The following is a 24,205-nucleotide window of genomic DNA, read 5'->3' on the forward strand; positions in this document are numbered from 1 at the left end:
ATGCATATGTATAGAAGACCGGAAATATGTTGCCAGGCTATAAATGTTATGATGAAAGATAAACATCATATTAGAGATTGAAAGAACTAATGTTTTGTTTGGATTGAGGGGTTTGAAGGGAAAGAAAAGGGAGAGATTCTCTTTTTCTCGCTTGGATATTAATTTTTATGGGAGGAAGAAAGAAAGGAAGGGGTACCCCTCTCACTCCTTTTTCTTCCGTTGAACTAGTTTTTTAATTCTTTCAATTTGAAGGAATTGGTAAGAAAGAGACATAAGACAAATAAAGGACAAACATGCCCGTAAATTTTCAAATAAAGCTAGGATATAATGATCTTTTTGATTTAAAATATCTATTCTTTTTCTCTTTTCTTTTCCTTATAAGATCTATCCAAACAAATATTATGTCCCCCCTTCTCTCCCTTTCCCTTCCTTTTCTTTTCTTTTCCTGGTACAAGTTGATGAAGAAAGTGCTCGTGAGGTAGAGGGTGGCGATGCCCATGCTAGCATCGCCCACACTCCCCATGCTCACCTTCGATTGTCCCGTTTTATTTTTGTTCTTCTCTACTGCTTTGCCGCCATCAAAAGCCGAATTGTTTACGTTTGCTGGCTCTCTCGATCTCTTAGCCATTATTTGTTGACTGATTTTGGTTAGTTAAAATTATTTTTTTAAATAAAAATAAAATAATATTTTATCAAAAAATAAAAAAATAAAAAATAGCATTTGATAAATTTTTGGATAAAAAAGATTCATCGGTAGTTGGGCTACATAATAAGGGTTTTCTTTCCCAAATACTCAACCCCTAAAACCATGGTGAATATAGGGTTTGATTTAATGGTGACAATTTTTGATCCAGCTCACTTAACTTAGTCCATTGGATTCGCAAGTCACGTGTAGATCAACAATCCTGATCAATCGATAGGTCGGCCAAGATTAAAAGTTAGAACCTATGTCTTATAAAGTCATAGTGCTATTGTGTGTGTAGATATGTATAAAATACTAAATGCTATATTGATATTTATATATGTAGAAATTGTATGATATACGAATTATTTTTAATCATCGATCCGGTGGCTTAAAATTCAAAAGAAAGATGATACATAGCAATGGTCTAGCAACTATATAAAAACAGCCTCCCTATTTAATGTTAACCCAAAACTAAATGGGTTCGAGCATTAGATGGATCAGTGGATTAGGTGTGGGTTGGTAGGCTGGGTCTTGGTAAGGCATCCCTAACTTGCTGGTGGATTAAGTTGGCTCCAAATGAAGCCTTACAAGCCTTGATTTGTATGATCAACTTGACTTGATCTAGACCTGAGTTATTTATTACCATCTCTAATTCGATCATTAGTCACCTTAAACAACTATCAAGATTAGCTATCATTTTCTAATAATTAAGTCCTTGCTAAGTAGAGATTATATAATAACTAGAAACCCAAATAAAAGAAAGAAGAAACAAAGGAAAGACATATGGGTAGTTAATGTGATTTCATTCATCTTCTTCTCATAATCCCTTCAACAAACCCTAAATCATGTCGGGTGGATGTCTGGCCAGGACACCACCTCGCAGGATCTTTTCAGTGCCACGTGATGCAACAGGAAGAAAAAATAAAATAAAAACAATCAAAATACATAGATCAACCAAAAAAAGAGCTCGCCTCTACGGGGCATGCAAACTTCACTATGAAAAAGAAATTTTACAAGAGTAGATCACACCCTCAACCCTCGTACATCCAATTTCTTCCTCATAAAGTTCTCCCTCATAAAAACTCTCTCTCTAGAAAGACCATCCTGAATCTCTCCTGAACCCCTAAAGCAACCGTTGTCCGCTGTCCAGAAGTCTCATGCTCTTTCTCTCACAACGTCATGTGGCTTTCTCTCTTCCTCGGGTGTTTATAGTCTTCCTGGGCTTCGGCCTGACAAAAACTATGCTGCACAAGCCCGTCCGCACGTCCACAGGAAAGACAAGCCACCATACCTTCTCTGTTGAGTATCAGGCCTTTTAAAGGCCTTAAACCAAGTTAGATCACGATTAGGACTCCTAATCAGACTTAAATCAAGTACAGAAACCTCCCCAAGCTGTTGGATCAAGACTGCAACGTCCCAGAACCATCCGATCACGACCAGTCTACGAATAATATCGTGGATTGCGCGAAATGTATGGAAAATGCCCACGCGGTCCACAGACCTCCCGGTGCACCATCCGATCCATGGTGGATCGAAAAAATGGGCTCCCAAGGCGTGTGTGGGCCTGGGTCGCGCCTGCGCGGTGCGTTCGGGCCCGGGCCGGCCCACACGCTTGTGCGCCCAAGCTTGGGCTGGGTCGCCTGCTGGGCCGCACCCTGCGCACGCCCAGCCCTCGTGTTGGCTGCACCTGGGTTGCTCCCCGCCGCGCCGCCGCTGCTCCGCCGGCTGCCGGTGGTCCTCTATCACCTCAGATTCCGTGCAGGCTTCAAATGCGCATATCTCTTCCGTTCGAGCTCCATTGGAGGTGATCTTGATCTCATTAGACTTTATTTTTCATCGCAAACCTCACTGTGGACTCAATGTGGATCGAATCTCAAGGTATCAAATCCTAACATCTCCACCTCGACTCGATATTCAACCTCCTCCTAACTTCGAGAGTGTCTGGATCTCCTCGCCCCCATATCCTGGGACAATCGCCTGCTGATCATGGATGGACAAACATGGGAGTCAAGCCAGGCCGCTCGATCCCATCTCTATCGTATGCTATGTTTCTCCTGACTTGAGACCTACTCGAGGTATCATCCTGCGACAATAGAAATTTCACCTTGCGACGTCGCCTCTCGTCCTCTTGAGTCTCCTGTCTCGTGTCCGATCCACCTCCACTTGGAGCTCCACCTCACTCTAGGCTCCATCTGACTTCTGAAGCTCCACCTCGCATTAGGCTTTCCGTCAGGTAATAATGTCCTCTGCTCCCTTTCTTTCCTTCTAGCACAATTCTATCGCCACGTAGCACCTTCTGCATTTCTCCACTAGCTACTATAGCCTCTCGAATCCAGTCCGCTAAATGAGATAGGATTTCATCTGAAATCAGATATGTATCGGACCTCCCCCAATCTCCTCACTGTACTATCATGTGTCCTCCAGCTGACTATCCCGATGTCTCTGATCGTACAGCTCGATCCGTCCGGCAAATATATAATGCCCTTACTGTTCTCCAAGAAGTCAAACTGCTCCTCTCTGCAATATACATGATAGATGCATGTAGAATTTAATATCCACTGCTAGAAAGAAGTAGATACCTCGTCAAATATCTCCAGGACATCTCCATCTGAATCGCTGCTGACCGTCGCTACAGCAGCCACCGTCTGATTTTTGAGTTGAGGACAATCTCTGACCAGATGCCCCAACTTCTCACACCAGTAACACTTGATTTTGCTCAAGTCCCTCCTGGACTTGGACCGTCCTCATCAAGATCTTCTGTCGCTCTGTCTACCGTTTCCTGCTCCTTCAAAAGCCACCAAAGTTGAGCTACCGCCACCTGAGCTCGAAGCCAGGTTCTCTCTCCTGAGAACATCATTCTGGAGTATTGCCGTGGTGACCTCGTCCATCTTGATAGTGCTCTTTCCCATTAGAAGAGTAGTTACCAAGGACTCGTACGAAGGTGGAAGCGATGCTAACAAAACTAGCGCCTGGTCTTCTCCTCAATATTCTCACAAACACTGAAGGGGTCGGTGAGGATCTTCTGGAAGTGGTTTAAATGCTCCTGCACGCTCTGTCCTTTAGCCATCCGCAGTTGGTAAAACTACCTCCAGAGAAAAAAATATTGGTGAGAGACTTCGCCATGTACAACTCTTGAGTTTCGACCACAACACCGTCAGAGAAGTCTCGCTCAGCACATAGATCACCACCTCATCCGCTAGGTACATACGGATGGTACTCACCGTCTGCATCTGTAGTCTTTTCTAATCCCGCACCTCTATGGTGGTTGGCTTCTCCTCGCACAAGAGAATATCGATCAATCCCTATTGGATGAACACATCCTTCACCCTTGTCTGCCACAAGAAGAAATTATCATTCCCATCAAACTTGTTGATCTCCATCTTGATTGTTCCTGTCTTCTCCATCTTCAGTCTTGCTCACCACTGCTGCAATCTGCATCTTTGTACTGCCTCATTCTGATACCACTTGTTAGGTGGATGTCTGGCCAGGACACTATCTCTCAAGACTTTTTCAGTACCACACGATACAGTAGAAAGAAGAAATAAAATAAAAATAATCAAAATACGTGGATCAGCCAAGAAAAGAGCTCATCTCCACGGAACATGCAAACTTCACTATGAAAAAAAAAATTTACAAGAGGATATCACATCCTCAAACCTCGTACACCTAATTTCTTCCTCACAGAAAGTTTTCTTTCACAAAAGCTCTCTCTCTAGGAAAACCCTTTGAATCCCTCCTGAACCCTAAAGTGACTGCTGTCCATTGTCCAGAAGCCTCCTGCTCATTCTCTCACAGCGTCACGTGGCTCTATCTCTTCCTCGGGTGTTTACAATCTTCCTGGGCTTCGGCCTAACAAAAACCGCGCCGCACAAGCCCGTTCGCACGTCCAAAGAAAAACAAGCCACCATTGAGTATCAGGCCTTTTAAAGGCCTTAAATCAAGTTAGATCACGATTAGGACTCCTAATCAGATTTAAATCAAGTCTAAAAACCTTCCCAAGCCATTGGATCAAGACCGCAATGTTCCAAAGCCATCTGATTGCGATCGGCCTACGGAATAGTACCGTGGATCGTGTGAAATGCGTGAAAAACGTCCACGCGGTCCATAGACCTCCCGGTGCACCACTCGGTCCATGGTGGATCGGGAAAATGGGCTCCCAGGGCACGTGTGGGCCTGGGCCGGCCTGCGCGTGGGCCTGGGCTGCGCCCCGCACGCCCAGGCCTGGGCCGGCCCATGCGCCCGTGCACCCGGGCCCGAGTCGGGTCCGCCTGCTGGGCCGCACCCTACGCGCACCCAGCCCACGCACTAGCTGCACCTGGGCTGTGCCCCGCCGCACGCAGCCGCATCGCCGCTGCTCCACCGGCAGTCCTCCACCATCTCGGATTCCGTGCAGGCTTCAAACATATGTACCTCCTCCGTCCGAGCTTCGTTTGAGGTGATCTTAATCTCGTTGGATTTTGTTTTTCGTCGCGAACCTCGCTGTGGACTCAATGTGAATTGAATCTCGAGGCATCAAATCCTAACAATACAATTAAAATCCTCTTGAAGAGTAGTTTTAGAAATGCATATGCTGCTATTAGAGCTCTGTAATTTGTTGAGGGAAGCTCTGGGATCTCTATCAGAGATAATTTTAGGGATGAACTTTCGAAATGAAAACCAGCATCAATGAATATGATCTACAAACAAGAAGTTATATAGTTTTGACATCTTTTATCTGTCCATCGAATCACGAAAATGAATAATTTTATTGATATAATGCCATATTTTCATTTGATCTATAATTAAAAATATCCAAACAAGCTGTATTTTAATTTGTATATATTTTAGAGAATCTGGATTAGGATCAATAATTAATTTTTGTAAAATTAAGCATATAACATACTTTAGCTCACTAACCATATATTGTAACAATTCTTTTTTGGTCGATTGGTGAAAAAAAAAAAAAAAATTTTTAGTCTTTAATATTTTATATACAACTATATCAATTTTTTTTTTGAGAGATGCATTGCTAATTTCAATGCAGATATATTTTCGCTTAACTTTATGGTCACTCCACCGCAATCTGTGGCCATAGGTTTGTAATTTTTTTGTGTTCGGAGGTAAGTTGCTAACATCTGACCCTCTTCTAATCCAGATGCAGCATATCTTACCATTATATATACACACACACACACACACACACTTATGGATATTAGTTAAGAAAATGGATTTTGCAAAGTACTATTTTAATTAAGATAAAGGCTTAATAAGAGCCGTTTTTCCTTTTTACACAATAGCTGTTAAAATATAAAAATGGTCAAATAGCAGCCGTTATTTCTATGTTCCAACCACGAACATGTCTAAATCCTAACGTAACGGATCTTCCGAAATGGTTATACATCGTTACTTTAAACAGCCGACGGAGGATAAGGCATCGGCAACAGCGGCATTTTCTAAATCAAACAATTATCTCCAGAACTGAGAAGGCTAAGCCCACGCATATCGTGAGCCGTCCGATCTGATCAGGTTTCGGCTAACCCGACTCGAGTCGCATCACTTAATTCGACCCATTCGGCGGACGGAAGTCACCCAAGGGAGACCCATATCGACCGTCCAAATGTCAAACCCCCCTGATCGAACGGTCTTTCCGAATTCAACGACGAGGGGCCATTCCGTAGTATCCCCACGAATCCCGGGGCATCTAGTTTCCCAACGCAGCAGATTTTTCACTGGGGTTTAAGCCATGGACCGTAAGAGAGTGGTAGGGTTTTGGGGTCGGGAAAAGAGAGAGGAGAGAGACAGAGCGCGAGCGAGTGTGAAGACCTTAGGAAATAGGAATGTAGTACACATATAAGTGAGGGAGAGGCTCGCCTATCGTCCCCTTCGATGTGGCCTCGTAGGTAATGGATGTGGTTCCCTTCGTCGTCTCCCCGTAATCCCTTCAAGAAACCCTAAACCCAGCTATAATCTAATCCCTTCAGAGAGTGGCTTTAGAAATGCGCACGTTGCATTGGAGAGGTCCGTGATATTGGGGGAGCTCTGAGACTTCTTTTTAAGTTCATCTGAGCAGTGAATTTCTCCAGGTGCATTCTTTATCTTGATCCTATTGGACTATTTGCTTTTCTTTTTGATGGTTTTCTTAGTGGGTAGTGCGGGGCTTTAATCTAAGAATTAGGTGGATAAGGAGTTCTTTTTGACGTTGCTTTGCTTGTAGCTCGGCAAGTTCTTTGGCTTGGGTATTATTTGAAGGTTTGATGTTTTGCGGATGAATGAATCCTCTGTTTTACTGCTTTCTTGGCCGTCGGATTTGGCTGCCAGTTTCTCATGGTTTTAAATGATAAATATGGTGTTGGCGTTTCGAGTATCAGTGGTAAATTTTATTTGGTGATGGTTTTTAGGACTAGTTGATCGGAATTTGGATAGGATTTTTGTGTTATTCTTCATCCGAGAGTGTTCTTCTAAGCGATTTTAGTTTCCTGATTCATCTTTCAGAGAGACGTGATCGATACTGTTTAACACCCTCGGACTTTTTGTTTTTCTCTTCTTTCTCATGTCGTCATATTCATGAAAAGCTCTGGAAAAGTTGTTACTCTGAAGTAGCTCATAGTGTGGACTTAAGTGCTGATTGGCATGGCATGGTACGATTTTTACCATGCGAGTGCCTTACCGGATTGTGGGACTGAGATGTCTTGGCTGCATGCCAATACTCGGAATGGTGCCATGCCACTGCATGCTAAGCATGCCATGCCCTAACATAGAATGGAAGAGCAGACGAGAACTATGCCCCTGCCCAGATGGCAGGAGATCCTCGTTGTGCTATAATTGTTTGTGCGCAGGTCTGGTCTCTAATCTTAAAACATAGGTGGACAAGATAAATTGCACTGTGATTTCTTTTGATTTAGGGGTTTAATGGAAATATGGGGTTTCAGTTATAAATCTGAGGTTTTGAATATTGGTTTTCTGTTTTACCATCTTTCCGAGTGTGGAATTTGGGTCAGTGTTTTTTTTTTTTTTTTGATAGCAAAATGATGAAACTTTGTGCTGGTTTTGATTTGTGATTTTATTTCGGATGGTAGATGCGGTAATAGTTATTTGTTACGGCTTGTTAACTAGATCTGAAGTTTGATGTGATTATGTATTGTTCCCTGGTCTGATAATGTTCTTTTAAGTGATATTAGCCGCTTATTTTGAGAAATGGTTATCATTGTTTGACAATCTTTTCATTGTCAATGCCATTGTTGTTATTATTATTGTTTGGTTCGGTGTTTTCGTGTGCTATATATCCAGGGAGATAGCCACTATAAAGCTATTCAAAGTATGTTTGCTAATTATGGTGTTCCAGGGTGGTTGTCTAAATAAATTTGGCTGATTGTCATCTGGCAGTTGATGTATTGACTGGATATTGCTGGTATACCATGCAATTGACTAGACAAAGAATTTTGTGGAGCATTGGTGAGAAAACTGTTAGTCAGATTTATTTGAAAATTTCTTGACACTGCCCAAGTTCTACAGTGCCCTTATGTTGATGATTTTAGATTCTATGAAGGAAATGAATTTAATTATGAGTTTGTTTTCAACAATTTTTTTTGGGACATGCTTTTCACTAGCTCTAAAATGTTATTTATGATTTTGTAAAGTTAATTTTTTTATGGCTGAACTTTATTTAGAAATCACCTGTTTAATTGCCTTGTTGCTCGTTGAATTTCTTGGGTTCATTTATAAACCAGTTGTGTGATAAATTTTGCTGTGTAAAATTCACATTTTTCTTATAAGCTGCAGCATCTGTTGAACAATTTTCAGTTGCTTCTGATTTGTACATTACTTTGACCTTATTTGTTTGGACCATAACTTTACGCATGAGATGCAGTATCTGTTTGTCTGGAACATAACTTTACACATGAGATGCAGTATCTGCTTGTTTGGAGTGGTTCTCCGTATGTCCCCATTTCTGTGTTCTAACTTCTAGTGGGGAAGATTGTCTGCAGGCTTCTGCTGGGTTGATGGCCAATGATGATAGCAATGTAAAGAAAGACAATGGGACAAAAAAGAAAACACAAGCCCAACTTCAATCACTGGAAAAATTGTACTCAGGTATCAATTTACTAGTTTGAGTGTGCTTTGCCTGTTTCTGTAATCTCTTTTCTAGATGACTGCTCATTTGTTTAAATATCAGCAAGGATCTTATGTCTGATTGCATTCTTATTGTGTATCCTCTTACTCTTGAATGCAGATGAGAAATATCCAAAGCAAAAGGCAGTGGAAGAGTATGCTGTATCCCTGAATTTGACATATAACCAGATCCGTACATGGTTTGTTGAGAGGAGAAGGAAAGAAAAAAAGGAGAATGAAGCTCTGAGTAAATTGAAATCCAGTGAAGTTGTGGAACTAGAATCAGATCAATCAAATGACATTGCATTTTTTGCTGATGGTAGGCATGTGAGGCAGAAAGACAAACACTCAGCACCAATAATGCATAGGACAAATATATCAGGTAAGGGGGAAAAGGGCCCACACTTTGTTGATATATTATGAGCTATGGAATCCAGAATCAACCTGTTTTAAGGAAGAAATCCTGTGCAGGACATTCTAGCAACCAGCTTGTGAGACGTAAAGACAGTTGGAAGATTTTAGGACAACATATGAATAACTCTGTTGCTGGGAGAATGCAGTGTGCAGAAAAGAAACATCTTATTTGCTTACAAGTTTTATTTTCCAAGGACTATATTTTGAAAAAAGTATTCCGCAAAGATGGTCCTCCTCTTGGAGCAGAGTTTGATCCTCCTGGAAATGTTTTGAGCTGTCATACAGGTATGTCGTTCTCTGCATATCGAGCTGGGAAAATGGATGTGTTAGCTGAATCACCTTTTTTCATTGTTTTTTCCCTTGGTGGAATATACTGTTCATAGTGGTCCTTTGTCCAAGGTGGTGGTGTGGCACATTCAAAATGTTTATTCAAAAAAAAAAAAAAAAAGGAGAGAGAGAGAGAGAGAAGGAAACAGTTGAACATGAAGTCACTACATTAAACAAAGACTTTAAGCACAGCAATCTGTTGTCATCTGCTATAACAAAATTTTTAAAATTTCAATGTCTAAAGGTTACATTTCTTTTAGCATGACATTGAATTGTTTTGTAATCCTTGAATTTGTGTATATAAACCTGGAAAAGATCTGGATCAGATTTCATCTCTTGATGGTGGCTATCCGTAAGAAATATGAGAGTTTTCCAAGTTTGTTTTTCTGTTAGGATGTGGTGTTGTAGCATAGCACTTCCTTCCAAGAGGCAGAACCTTGACTCTTTTGTTCTTATTAGGACTAAGATAAAATAAAAACAAGGAATTCTATCATTCTATCTTTGTCTTCCATCATCTAGGCTTCTAGTTTTCACAAACTGACATGTCTAAAATCTATTTCTTATGTTCCCATCCCTTGTCTGTGTGACTATTGCCATCAGTGTGCTCATCTACTTGTTGCTAAATATTCTATATAATATTGGGGTTTGACTACTTTAACAAATGAAAGCTTATCTGCAAGGTTGCTGTCTAGGATGCACAGATAAATGTCGCTATGCTCTCAATCATTTAATTGTAAGCATCTTTTATGATTTATATATTTATTTCACAGTGGCTTTCTGTTGCTTGTTTCCGTATAGTATATATATCACATCATGATGCAGTATCCTTATATGTTAACTAGCAGGATAATTCAGTATAAACTGTAAACCATTTAAATCGGTACCTTTTTCTGATGTATTCGAGATTTTTTACTTATTTTTAGTTGTAGTTCCATTTTTGTGTTTCTAACTTTATATGGTTCAATTCTTTTTTTGCATGTGGGCAGGTTCCCGAAAGGGCCAAAACCTTCAGTCCTGCCGTGACAGCGAAAGAAGCCTCAAAAAGAGAAAGGTACCTAAATTATTTTCATTTGATCTGATAAGTAGCTCAGTTTCCCTTTCCAAGTTGCAAATTTTAGTCCATGCATAATAGATGGGATAAGTTATAACGTGCGAAACAGATTTTTCTTAAAACCATGCTTAGGTTGTACATTCTTCTCTTCTTGTTAGTTATATTATTTTTTTGAGGACAATATGCTTCCTTAACATTTTATTGTGTAGTCTGTATCGATAGCAACATAATTTTGAATATCTTCAATTTCATATTTTGAAGAATTTTCTTTTAATTATATGTATATTCTCTAAATTTGTAATTATGCTCTATGGTTGACATTATCTTGGTGGGTTAAGGCTTGGTTGGTAACTTGGTATTATTTTTCAGCATCACATCAATGATGAGGAAAGGATGGCCTCCTTAGATGTTTACCTGATGTCTGTTAAAACCAGAATGTGCTCATTTTTGCATTCAAGATTTGAAATGTAATTTAACTTGTGGTTTTCTTTTTATTTGCTTTCATCAAATATATACATTTCTAGGTCTTGGAGTCTCCTATGTTGGATCCTATAACTTCCCGTGAAAGAAATGTTCTTGAAAGGAAGTTTGGTATTGGAAAAGGTTTGATGACAGTATGGCATGCAACAAATTCAGGAAGTGGAAAGTTTCCAACTGGTATTGATTTCGTGAATGGAAGTGCAGCCTGGATGCCTTTCAAATCTAATGCTTCTTTTAGAAAAGTGATGTGTCAGTTTTCAAAAGGAATGCAGCAAAGGGGACAGGTTCAATAAATATTTTGTAATTTAACTTTGTCTTTTTTCTCATGCTTCAAGGGATTCATTACTGTTCTTGTAGGTTTAGCCAATTCCGAGACCTTAGAAAGAGAGTTTTCTCTGATAACTTTTTATCATGCAGAGACAAAATACATCATGGAAAAAGATACAGGAGAAGAGAAAGCTTCCCATAAGGAAAAGAAAGGTGCTGTTGCCTTGAATGTTCTCTGTAATATGAATATTAAATTAATAATGAAAGCCAAGCAGCTGATGGAAATTAGCTGGATTGCAGCTGAAAGATATTCTCTAGCTTGTAAATAGGCTAGAGATTGTCAAAATTTTTGCATGTCGTCACAAATTTTTTTGGTCAAGTAACTTAAAGATGCATAATCAGTATGCAAATCTACATCAAGATAAAATATTATTCATTTTGTTCTTCAATTTTTTTGCACAATACTCAGGTACCTTGTGGCAAGGATGTAGATCAGAAGAAACCTCATCCAACAGAATGCAAGCTTTCACTTGATGAACTTAAATCTTTGGAACAATCAAATGCGCTGACAGTATTAGTTGATGACGAGGAGCTGGAACTCAGGGAGTTACAGGCTGGACCAAATCCATTGAGGTGTTCTGCTCATCTTGCTTCAAGTGGAAGACATGGGTGTCCACTTTGCAAAGGTTTCTTTCCTCCCCTAATTCCATAAGGATCTGTCTTATCTTTTCAGACATAACACACTTAATATTCTTTTTTTTTTTTTCAAAGACTTGCTGGCCAGGTTTCCTCCACAAAGTGTGAAAATGAAGCCACCATTATGTATAAGACCTTGGGATTCTTCACCAGAACTCGTTAAAAAACTGTTCAAGGTTAGTGCACTACTTTTTTCCCCTGTTAATTGCATCTTCTGCCTGATGCAGAAATTCATGTGACTTTCACTGTATGGCACGAGGAATTTCACTGTTCACTGTGCTAGTATACCTGGATATATTTATGAAATTTGAGCCATCTTCACTTTTTACCTCATCTTTTCTAGATATACAACAATTCCAATTGCAGCTCCCCTTCAACATCCTATTGTAGCTTTTACCTCATAAATATTAGTTTCATAACTATGAAACCTCCTGAATGAGAGCTGTTAGTAAATGTATTAAAAGTAGTCAAATAGATACACGTGTATGCTGTCGGCACAAATGTATTTCTCACTGTTAATTTGCTAGATCTCTTGTGACTCATTTCCATGTTTGGTTTTTCTTCATTTAATGGATGATGTTTGAGTTCATTCAAAATCAGCTATTACCTTCCTGTTCTCTGATAATATCAATTTTTTGTACTAAGTAATAAGTTTAGATGATGATTCAGAAAAATGATGCAGATAGTGTTTAATCTTTTGCTCTCTGTAATAAATATTTTCATAATCTATATTTTTATGTAAGATAACAGAAACATGGTTAGGCATTTTGCTGCCTCTTGTGTCTGCTTCTAGAAAAATAGATGTTACTGAGACCATTCAGTTTAGCTTATGACACTTGGCTATGGATCAATGAGAAGAAATTCTAAAATAGTGAAAGGTTCGCCATCTTGGTACCGGACCCCATATTGGTATCTTCTTGTCACAGTGTTGGTACGTGGTTCGATATGGTATGAGACAGTATATCTGATGTGGGTATGGTACAAAATAGCATACCGGTACGAGATTGGTATGGTACGGTATGCCTTATACCATCTGGTATGGGGCGGTATGGCAAATCATGAATGGATATGGATTTGGTGCTTATGCATTCATCCACCTGAGAAACATAAATAAAAAACTTGCAGCAGATATTTGCTCTTCTTTCGGCTCCACAAATCTTGATCAGCAGAAATAGAACTAGTTGCATTGTAACAGCATCCATGCAGAGAATATATTTTGTATTTTGGCTCAGTCCTCCCCTTCTTCCTTAGTATATATTAACCAACCCTGGCTTGGCATGCTTTCTTCCCTGTTCCCTTTTCAACTAGAAGCTTTGAGGTAAACCTTACTTACAACATACTTTGCTGCCAATAGTAGAATGGTGTTGGGGTATATCTTACCTTTGTCCTTTGAAGTTGCCATTATTATTTTACTCTTGGAATGTCTATCTGATGCCTTGTTTCTTAAACAGGTTTTGCGTTTCTTGTATACTCATTCTGCAACAATTAACGTATGCCCCTTTACCCTAGATGAGCTTGCTCAGGCATTCCATGACAAGGTAAAACCCTTTTGAAGGCTAAATCTAAATTAAATATATTTGGGCTATTTTTTTAAGAGCTTACTTTTATGCACCATTTTCGCATGTTGATATTGAGCCATTACTTTTCATATGTGAATTCTAGGACTCCTTCTTATTAGGAAAAATTCATGTGGCTCTTCTCAAGCTGCTTCTGTTAGCAGTGGAGAGGGAGATAGCTGCTGGATTCATCTGTCGGGCTTTCAAGGACTGCAGATTTCTAGGGTTTCTGAACTTTGTAAGTTTGTGATCCTGAGTGAATGCTTCATAATTTCTTGTTGTTGTTTCTCATATTGTAAAACCAGCCGGATTTTTTTTTAAAAAAAATAAATGTTTGGCTTTTCCTTTTTCCCACAGCATGTTATGAATGTGATCTCTTGCAACTCCTAGTTTTCAATGAGTGCATGGAAATTGATGTATCACTGTTGTTCTTCTCTGTTGTCCATTATGATGAAACATAAAATTGAGATACATCATTGTTAGCTGAGCTTTGTGTCCGGACCCATCAATTATTGTTTTGATATTTCTGGACTTACAATTTTTTCATGGTAATTTGGTAGATCAAGCTATGGATTTCTTCATTTCATTTGCAAGTAATTCAGAAAAAAAATATTGAGGAACTTTCTTGACCTATATCAGGTGAAGGTGTTTTTTTAGAGATTCTTTTTATGAAGGTGAACATGGCCTAAAAGTTAGGTTTAGCTTTTGTATATTTGTGCTAGCATATTTTTCCTCTGTTTCTTACTAACAGAAGCATGAAGAATTTTTGGTTTGTTCCACATTTAGATGCTGTTTAATCAGAAAGTAGGTTGAAATTAGTTGTTTTTCGTATATCTCTTATTATGAGAGTAATACCAATAAATCTTGTGTTATGCGACTTAGAGTTTATGATTTGATTGGGCAGTGTCCTCTGATGATTATAAGATATCCAATTTTCAACATTGATTCAATGCTTTATTCTTCTTCATTATGACTCCTCATTTCATAACTTACTAAACCCTCTCTTCATTCTTGTGCTTTTTTCTCTAGTTAAACTCTCATGTACATTTTGGTTTGGAAATTGTTTCTCGTGCAGGTAAGAGAACAAGAACTTGATGTGAATTTCTGGAGTAGATCTCTCAGTCCTCTTACATGGACTGAAATACTGCGACAAGTGTTGGTTGCAGCAGGTTATGGTTCAAAGCAGAATACAATGAAGAGACAAATTTTTAGCAAGGTATTAAAAAATGAATCTTTAGCATGATGGACGGATATGCGGCAAAGACTTAGGTGCTGATGCCGGTGGTTGTGCCATGTGCCAGTCTGTGCCGGCATAGGTGTTTCGCAGTTGGAAACAATAGATTTTAAAAGAATCTAACGTCTTGTTTTAATAAAAAATATTCTAAAAAAGTAATACTGTGCAACTGTATTGTGTGTTGGGACTGTTCCTGACATGATATGTGCTGGTTGGCACAGATCAGCACGGGCTGGCATTTGAAACCTTTATATGAATAACTATTGTTGTTTTTGTTGACTTGTTATTATTATTTAACGTGACCTCACATTTGTGGGTTGAGGTATCTAATACTAAGTGTTTCTATGGCAGCAGGCTGACAGTGCTGCTTGATTTGTTATTCATGCTTGTCATTCTTTTGTTAGTGTGAGATCTTACAAATATTAAAGCAAGAGAGTAATTTCCATGTGTCTGCAAGATTAACCAAATTGTCATTTGATTAGGTTGTGGAAACAATTCGATTATCATTTGATTTTTTCCTGGATGATGATGTTTGGCAGGCTACCAAGCTATTTTCAAACTGTTTCTATTGTACAATGTGGGATAGCACTGTGTAAATCTTAAGTGGGCTTTTAGATTACTTGCATTATAATTTATACTTCTGAGCTCCATATCATATGTTGTCATTCAATGTGTTGTTGTTGCCTACTTGCTGGTCCTTTATAATATATCTATTCCTCTATATCTTATTCATGTTATCATTCTTACCGTTACTATAAGTTTTATGCCTCACCAAGTTCAGGTAAAGAAGTGCGGTTTTGTGCTTGGCTAAAATAGTCGTGAATTAAAAGAAAATGCCTCATTTTTCATCTCTTACATGTTCATGTTGCAGGATAGGAATCGGATGGCTAAATATGGCCTACATCCCCGTACACTGAAAGGAGCACTATTTACATTGTTATACAAGCAAGGAACTGGTGGTTTAAAAGTTTCTGAGCTGGCAAGAACTTCTGAGGTATAATCAAAAAAAAAGCTATGATGCATCCATGAACATATCAAAAATGCGAAATATCTGAAAATGCAAGTTTTTAATGTATTCATATGGCCTTTATTTGTTATTCTTCAGATTGTTGACCTTGACCTTCCCCACACAAAAGAAGAACTCGAACAGTTGATACGCTCAACTCTTTCCAGTGATATCACATTGTTTGAGAAAATCGGGCCTTCAGCATTTCGCCTTCGTGTGGATCCTCATGTTAAAGGAAAAGAAGACCTGCTATCAGATACTGAGGATTCAGGAAGTGTAGATGATGACTCTGTGGATGCTAGTTCCAGCAATGATGATTCTGATGATTCTAAGGAGATAAATTCTGCTGTACGTGAAAGACAGATCATTAAGTACAAGGCTTGGCAAAAGAAAACTGGCCAAGAGGTAGCTAAATGCATTGAAATTGATGAAAGTTATTCAGGAGAAGCATGGGTTCTTGGATTGATGGAGGGTGAATACTCAGATTTAAGCATTGAAGAGAAGTTGAATGCTTTGGCAGCTCTTGTTGATCTTGTTGGCGCTGGTTCTATTTTAAGAACTGAGGTAATCAGAAGTTGCCTGACCTATCTAGTTCCTATTCTCGTATTGCATGTTCATTGTAAAATATTGATTATCTATTTTTCTTTTATCTTCTGGTTTTTTTAACGGAGGATGTTTAGGCTTTTTCCATATTTATCGTCAAAAAAGCGCTTATTTGTTTATTTGCCCCTAAAAAATTGGAAACTGCATGTATCCTCCAACAATTTGGAACTTGCATATATGCTCCTCCAAAAATATGCTAAGTTTTACACACTAGTCACACACATATATGGATATCCTTGCACTTAGATTTCTTGGTTGCTTATTTACTGCTAAATGGAAGCTGTCATGAAATTTTTGAAATGCAAAGAATCATATATATAAATAGGGGCAAAATAGTCAATTGACAATTTAGGTTTATTTTTCAACAAGCTAAACTAATTTTGAAAAATGATGTAATTATATGCAACATATCATGCAGATTTCAGACGTTTAAAGGTGTGTATATTCCTCTTTACCTTTGAAAAGTAAATACTCAAGCAGGGATTTTTGAGAGGTATATACATGCTTAAATATTCAAGTAGGGATTTTTTATTGTGTAACTATCTCTACTGAATGCATCTGCATAGTTCCTCCTTTTTTTTTTTTGGTGGGGGCGGGGGGTGTGGTGGCAATGTTTTGAGAAGACCTTTGTACATTCTGGAGTTGCTATGTTTTTGGCTAAACATGTCAGCCTTTTGTTTTTCTATCTACAATTTCAACCATTCTACTCTTTCTTTTTTCTGAACTAATGAATTACAGCTTATCCCATTTTTCACTCTATATATATTTTTTTCTCCTCTATCCATCCGCTCTCTGTTCATTGTCCTCGTTTCCTGTTCTAACCGTCATTTATTTATCTTTTATGCCATTGTGCCACCATTTTTTTGATGTGATATGTTGTTGAACATATGCATAATATTTTGTTGTTTCTTTTGTGTGAATTCTTCCTTCTGAAAAATTTCTTCTACTAGCTGACCCCAAACTGTTGGGAAAGGCTAGATGATGATTGAACATTTCTTGCATTGATAAAGGAATCTGAACATCGATGCCAATAATTATCAACACTAACTGTATCATGTTACAAGTGACCCTGTAAAAAGATATTTTAATAATGCCTTTCTTGCTCTATAAAGAGAGTTGCTCCTAGTTGCGTTATTCTATTGCTTAAACCTGAACATCATCTTTTTAGGCAGATCATAATTCTTGACCCAACATGCTCTGCTCTGTTTTCTTTAACCTGGGAAATCGAAGCTAGATTACACTGGATAAAGAGAATTCTGTGATCTGATGAATTTAGGTTGGCAAACCCTTTGGTTTAACAGTCGTTAAAATCTTTGGTTTTTATTTTTCTTGGCTTGACTTCCCTAGAACTTGTAAAATGTTTTACATTCATCATGTTACTCTTTGTATGCAGGAACCAGTAAGAGCCATATCAGTCATTCCCAGTACACGATCTCATGGATCAGGTGCAAAAATAAAGAAATCATCAACAAATAATCATCTCCTATCCCAAGCATCGTGGGAGGGACTTGCCCATAATGTAGAGGAAACACATTCTTTACCAGTTTCTTGTCCAACTGATTTTTCTGCTACCTTCTTAAAGACAACTAAGAAGGGGCAATCCTCTGTCAATGCAAATGAACATCACCCAGGTGTCTCCAGAAGAAAGAACGCTGAGCCTATGGGAGAACCTGGTCAAGTCATGCATCCATTACAATCCATATATTTAGGATCTGATCGCAGGTACAATAGCTACTGGCTTTTCCTTGGCCCTTGTACTGCAGATGATCCAGGCCATCGAAGGGTCTATTTTGAGTCTTCTGAAGATGGTCATTGGGGGGTGATTGATACATCACAGGTTGTTATAATCTCCTTTAAATCTCACTTAAGGAAATGCATTGAATTTCTTATAACTTATTTTCTTCAAGCTAACCTGGAAGGATGTTGCTGTCTTTAACTGCAATGTAGGTTTTGCATACACTGTGCTCTGTTTTAGATGGTAGAGGCACACGCGAGGCTCGCCTTTTAGCATCTTTGGAGAAGAGGGAATCATTTCTCTGTCAAGCAATGGATGGGTATATAACTGATGAAATTAGAATCAGGCAAACCAGAAGATCTGATCCATCCGACTTAGATACAAACGGTGGAGATGGATCTTCACCTATTTCAGATATAGATAATGTTATGATTCCTACAGAATCCACAGAAAATCTGTTGGCTGCATCTGGTGCTATAATTCTGGAAGTTGGGAAGGGTGCTGAAGATAGGAAGCAAAAGTGGGAACGTCTGCAGGCATTTGACAAATGGATATGGAGTTCTTTCTATTCCAATCTTAATTCTGTAAAGTACAGTAAAAGGTCATATATGGAATCTTTAGCACGTTGTGAGAGTTGCCATGATTTGTACTGGAGAGATGAAAAACATTGTAAAATATGTCACGCTACCTTTGAGATAGATTTTGATCTTGAAGAAAGATATGCCATCCATGTTGCAACATGTAGGGAAATGGAGGACACCAGTGACAGTGAGTATCCAAATCATAAGGTTCTGCCCTCACAGTTGCAAGCACTCAAAGCAGCAATTCATGCAATCGAGGTAAGCCCTTAACCTGACTTATAGTCTTTATTTACCCTCTTTTTGTTTGTCTCATCCAAGTGTGAACTTGTTCTGATTTTCAATTGTAACTTGCAAGGAGATCAGAAAAAAAATGCATGTGATTTTGATCATGGTTGCAGTGTAATCTGCAATAGCTTGAGTGCTCTAGTTGATGAAATCTCTGTTCACTGTTTTTCTACAGATGAACATGCCTGTTGCAGCATTAGCTAATACATGGACAAGTTCAGCACACAAGCTCTGGGTAAAGCGGCTGCGACGCACATCATCCATGCCCGAGCTTTTGCAGGTTTGGTTTCAAAAAATACAAATTACTGTCATTTGCAATTTTTTATTACTCAGATTGTAGTTATGTAAGGTTTCTGACATACACTTTCGTTCTTTTGGTTCTTTTCTCAAAAACATTCATGGCAGGTTCTTGTTGATTTTGTTGGTGCCATCAATGAGGAGTGGTTGTATGAATGTGCTTCTGCTTGGGGTTCTAATATGGCTTTAGATGATATCATTGTATATTTTCAGACCATGCCGCAAACAACATCTGCAGTTGCACTTTGGATGGTCAAATTGGATTCTCTGATTGCTCCTTATCTGGAAAGAGTTCAATCTGAAAGAAGATTATCAAACATGTTGCAGTTACAACGTATGATAACATCCTACTATGATTTAGATTTGTAAATTTTTCTTACGAAATTATCACGATCTTGTGTGTGCTTATTTCGTGAATTTGATTGATTGTTTATCATCTTAGATATATCTTTTGATATATGGCTTGCTTTTAACAATCTGGAAATTATTCTATTAGTTGCGTGGAAATGTATCACTTTGATTTGCTTTCAACTAGTAGTTTTTATCAATTTCTTCGGTGCCTTATTCTTTTGTTGCATTAATTCCTCTTCTGAAGCAATTGTTGTGGTTAACCATTCTATGGTTTTACCATGAATGAGTAACTGCCTTAATGCATTTACTGTCTATGGCTAATTAATTAGTTTTGTAACTTTCAGTTTATTAACCATTCATAACAATTCTGAAGTCAGTTTTTCCCCGCCATAGGGTAGGAATTTACTATATTCTTACTCTAGACCACATCTTTCTACTTGGGGGCTGTTTGGTTGCCTTCATCTGAGCCACAGATGCTGCATCCAGCTGCAGGGAACAAATTTAGGTGTTTGGTTGCCTGCAATTGCATTAGGTGCAGGCAATCTGAAGCCCTTTTGCGGCATATAGACATGCAGCCAAAACTGGTTGCATCCCCAAATTTAGGCTCTTAGTGTGTGTTTATGCGCTAATATATCTATTCCATGCTTTTGATTATGATCAGGGGGGACCACCTGATCCAGCTGGATCAGGAGGGCAAGAGAGTGCCCTGCGGGTGGGTTGGGGGGGGGGGGGGTGGGGCAGCGCGCGTGTTGTGCGAGGAAGGCAATGGGAGCAGGGAGAGGGCAAGGGATCACGGGACCTGATATATAGATATTATATAAAAAATCTTGCAGGGATCAAGTCCACAACCCTCGTGATTCCTCTCTTCTCTTGTTACCTCTCTCTCTTCCCCTCCAGCACTCTCTTCCCTTCCCGATCCTTGCTGGATCTGGCAGCTTGTTCCCAGGTAGGTCTTAAAAGAATTAACAAATGCAAGAACTGGTGGCCTTTCTGGTTGTAGTATGACATAAAATTCAAAGTGAAGAAGATGGTTATTTGAATGGAACCATAGGCAAATAGATTAAATTGACCAAATGGGGGAGCTAATCAATGAGGTAATTGACCTGCTGCTGCATCTTTCTCTAGTGCTTGTTGATAGGATTAAGATGAGGTGGATAAAGCGATAGATGGAAGTATCAGAAATGGCATTAAAATGGGGTGAATAAAGTGGAGAACATTCTCTTGATGATGTTATGTGATAATTGAAAATTTTAGTAAATAAAGACAAGTGTATGTGATATGAAGCAGACAATGTGTAGAAATAGAAGAATTGGGTGGTTGAAAGGGCACTTTAGTATAATATGTTGAATGGAGGGAATGTTGGTATATCGAAGAGGATTAAAAATGGAGAAGGAATGCCTGAGCTATTTAGTATTAGTACCAATAGAGGACATGGTGAATTAGATGTGCTTGAGATGGTGTGCCTTCACTATTGGAGTACATTAACCAAAAGTACAGTGAGATGGGGGTTGCACATTTGAGCTTGTGACTCAGACAGTGATTGAGCTCTTCCTTATTTTATTTTCTTTGTTATTTTGCACTGAGAATGGATGTTTTGCTGTACTTGGGTCCAAACACCAGAACTATTGAGAATATCTTGCAAAGTTATAATAATTCTGCTCGATATAAATGTTTTAAGTTTGGCATTGATAACGCTATATGTTTGCACTATGAGTTGCCTTAGAAGATTTTGCAAGGTTATAGCTATAAGGTTGGTAGTTTGATTTGATTGCAAGTATGAGATGCACAAACTAGTTTGAAGAGCTATATTAATCTTGGTAGTTTCAGAAAATATATTGCAGAAACTAGTTTGATCTGATTGCAAGTATGAGATGCGGAAACTAGTTTGAAGAACTATATTGATATTGGGAGTTTCAGAAAATAATTTTCCTTCTGGAGTAGAAATAATTGAACATTTTCACTGGCCTTTGATGTTCTAGAGGCGCAATTTCCTATCTGGTAGACATCCCTGTGATTGTTCAATGCAGGAAAAAGATAATTGTTAACATCTCTTTCGATACGCTGATTGTTTGAAAAGTTTATGATAGCAACTATCTTTAAGATGATGCATTTCATTGAACATTCTGATATTGTATATGGGTTTCTCTGTTGGTTGTGCTAATTCCTGGCAATATACAATCAACTTATGATGAATATTTTTGCCCCTTAGGTGTATTCTTCTCCCTCATCATTTTATCAACATTCAAAAATTGTCTTGCAGGAAGCGGGGCCTGTACGAGATAGTTTGGAATCAATAAAGCTATTTTTTTTTTTAGCATCTGTGTCGAAGTTCAAGAGCATTCAGGTACAAGCTAATGCCAGGGATAATGTTAAAGGATTGGAAGATGTATGGCCCACATAATCTCGCTCAAGCATTTTGGTCGTATTGATGATAAGATTTATTCACCACCAGGCCTTTGCTATGGATTTCTCAATCCTCAAGACCAAATATTTGTAATTTGCTGCAGTTTCGAGCTATATACAATGCCAATTTTGATTGTTTTGAGGATAAGGTAGTTCAGCTGGATCAGCAACTGCTGAAAGTGATTCAGTTACCAAACATGAACGTCATGGCCTGACAAGTTTTGCACTCATGTATTTTTGAAGTATAGGTTTGTCACAGCAAGGTGACGTTCATGTTAATATTCATAACTTCATCTCTATGAATGTCTTACAATTCTTTTGTTTTTGTTGTTTTAAATATCTGTTCTAATGTCAGTTCAGCACTTTGACCAAAACGATTCAAAACTCATGAGTACAATTACTTGTGATTAGGGGAGCTGTTTAGTAGTCTTCAGGCGAAGTAAATAATTCCTGTTTTCATGTTAACAGCAATTCGTTGCTATTTGTATGGCATGTTTTCTGATGATTCTGTCATAGTAATGGAGTCAATTTCATTCCTTAGCATCCGGTGGTCTATTTTATCCCATTGGTTCATTGACATTCTGATTTGAGTCTTGACATAAAATTAAATTACATGGGGCAATAGATGGTGTTTTCTTTGAGGTATATTTCTGCTTTTTATTTGCCGTGCTTTTGGGGTTGCAAATTGAGGGCATTGGTGTGTTTTTTTTTTTTTTTTTAAGGTGGGGGTTGGTAATGAAAACTTGCTTTGGAACAAGGTTACCACTCCTATCAGGGATATCCCTGGTTGGGTACCATATCCTGTAAGAGATTGAGAAGTTTGGTTCTTAACTTGATGGACAACTGCTCGACTGACATATGCGGAGGAGAGCTACCACTATAAAATTGGTGGTACCTAAGCTGATGAGATATGCGGATCACTAAAGTTGTATCTGATATCATGATCGTTGACTCATTGTTTAGTTGAAAAATTTTGTTGTATATGAGGAAAATTTTTTTGGTTTTTAGCTTTTTGGAGGTCAATATAAAATTTGAAGCTAATATGGACAGGAGAACACTGTGTTAAACGTCTCTGCACCTGCGTTAATCACTCCTGCCTCTAATAATATTCGAGGTGCAAACTCTGTAAAACGCTGCTTGTTTGATTGCCTGCAAAGCATCATTTTGTAAGTAACGTGAGGTAGGCTGACATGCAGGTGATTATTTTGCTGTATCTGGGACAGGATTTGCATCGAGAGACTTTGTAGGTGCAGCCAAGATGGCATTGTCCAGCTGGAGCAAAGCGGCAAGAAGTTGACGGAAGACGTTGATGCCGCCCACCTACAAAGAGACCCGCAAGAGATCTTATTGCATCTTGAATCAGGACATCTATAAACTCTTTGAAATGCTTCGGGCCTGCAACTGTTATAGCAAGAGCTGGGCTTGATCAGCATGCTACCTATACATAGAAATAATAAACAAGATAAAAACCATTGAGAAAATTTATATGATCTAGGATCTGAGAAACAGGATAACCTAATCCAGGTCCCTGACCAGCGTCCAAGAACAAACCATAAGAATACATACCCTTCTAAATATTGAAATTTATATGAATATTCTTCAAATTTATTATTTGTATGCATATTTTTATAAAATATTGTTTTGCTGGTATATCTCTTTTTTTTTTTTTTTTTTTTGTCTTTTTAGTTTATGCATCGATCCCATCTAATATCCTTAATAATTAACAGTTTAAAATTGAAATGATTCAAATATCCATAATAGGTGCATACGTAAAAGAAATATTTATCTGAGCATACATATAAATAATAATTTAATAAAAATATTCATGTAATTTTATATATTTAGGAAGGTATGCATATAATTTTTTTTTTTTTTTTTTTGCTTGAATATCCTCCTAAATATTGAAATTAATGTGGATACATTTTCAAAATTGACATTTACATACATATCCTCACAAAACACTATTTTGTGGGAATATCCATTATATAACGATTTAGCTGACCTCATTAGATAAAATCATGTTTATTTAAATTAAAATTAATTAAAATTATGAAATTACTTTTTCATGTCAAAAATTGGTAATAGGTTAATGAGTCTTGATAGGAACTTACTCATCCATTGAACTTTCCTCTTTTCCCACATGATT

General features: G+C 38.3%; 1 protein-coding gene across 1 annotated transcript; it reads left to right on the forward strand.

The window, feature by feature from the left end:
* The first annotated feature begins 6,455 nt into the window (after positions 1 to 6,455).
* On the forward strand, positions 6,456 to 22,396 carry LOC105052832 (homeobox-DDT domain protein RLT3). The gene is made up of 19 exons (XM_010933781.3): positions 6,456 to 6,747; positions 8,650 to 8,755; positions 8,895 to 9,155; positions 9,245 to 9,472; positions 10,501 to 10,565; positions 11,090 to 11,329; positions 11,463 to 11,525; positions 11,782 to 11,998; positions 12,084 to 12,184; positions 13,460 to 13,546; positions 13,671 to 13,802; positions 14,640 to 14,780; positions 15,670 to 15,792; positions 15,904 to 16,368; positions 17,801 to 18,244; positions 18,355 to 18,981; positions 19,184 to 19,288; positions 19,414 to 19,639; positions 21,917 to 22,396. The coding sequence occupies exons 2-19, from the start codon at positions 8,665 to 8,667 to the stop codon at positions 21,937 to 21,939; spliced, it is 3,639 nt and encodes a 1,212-aa protein (XP_010932083.2). The 5' UTR covers positions 6,456 to 6,747; positions 8,650 to 8,664; the 3' UTR covers positions 21,940 to 22,396.
* The last annotated feature ends 1,809 nt before the right edge of the window (positions 22,397 to 24,205 follow it).

Source organism: Elaeis guineensis, chromosome 10 (genome assembly GCF_000442705.2).
Source record: "Elaeis guineensis isolate ETL-2024a chromosome 10, EG11, whole genome shotgun sequence".
In the NCBI taxonomy this organism is placed as follows: domain Eukaryota; kingdom Viridiplantae; phylum Streptophyta; class Magnoliopsida; order Arecales; family Arecaceae; genus Elaeis; species Elaeis guineensis.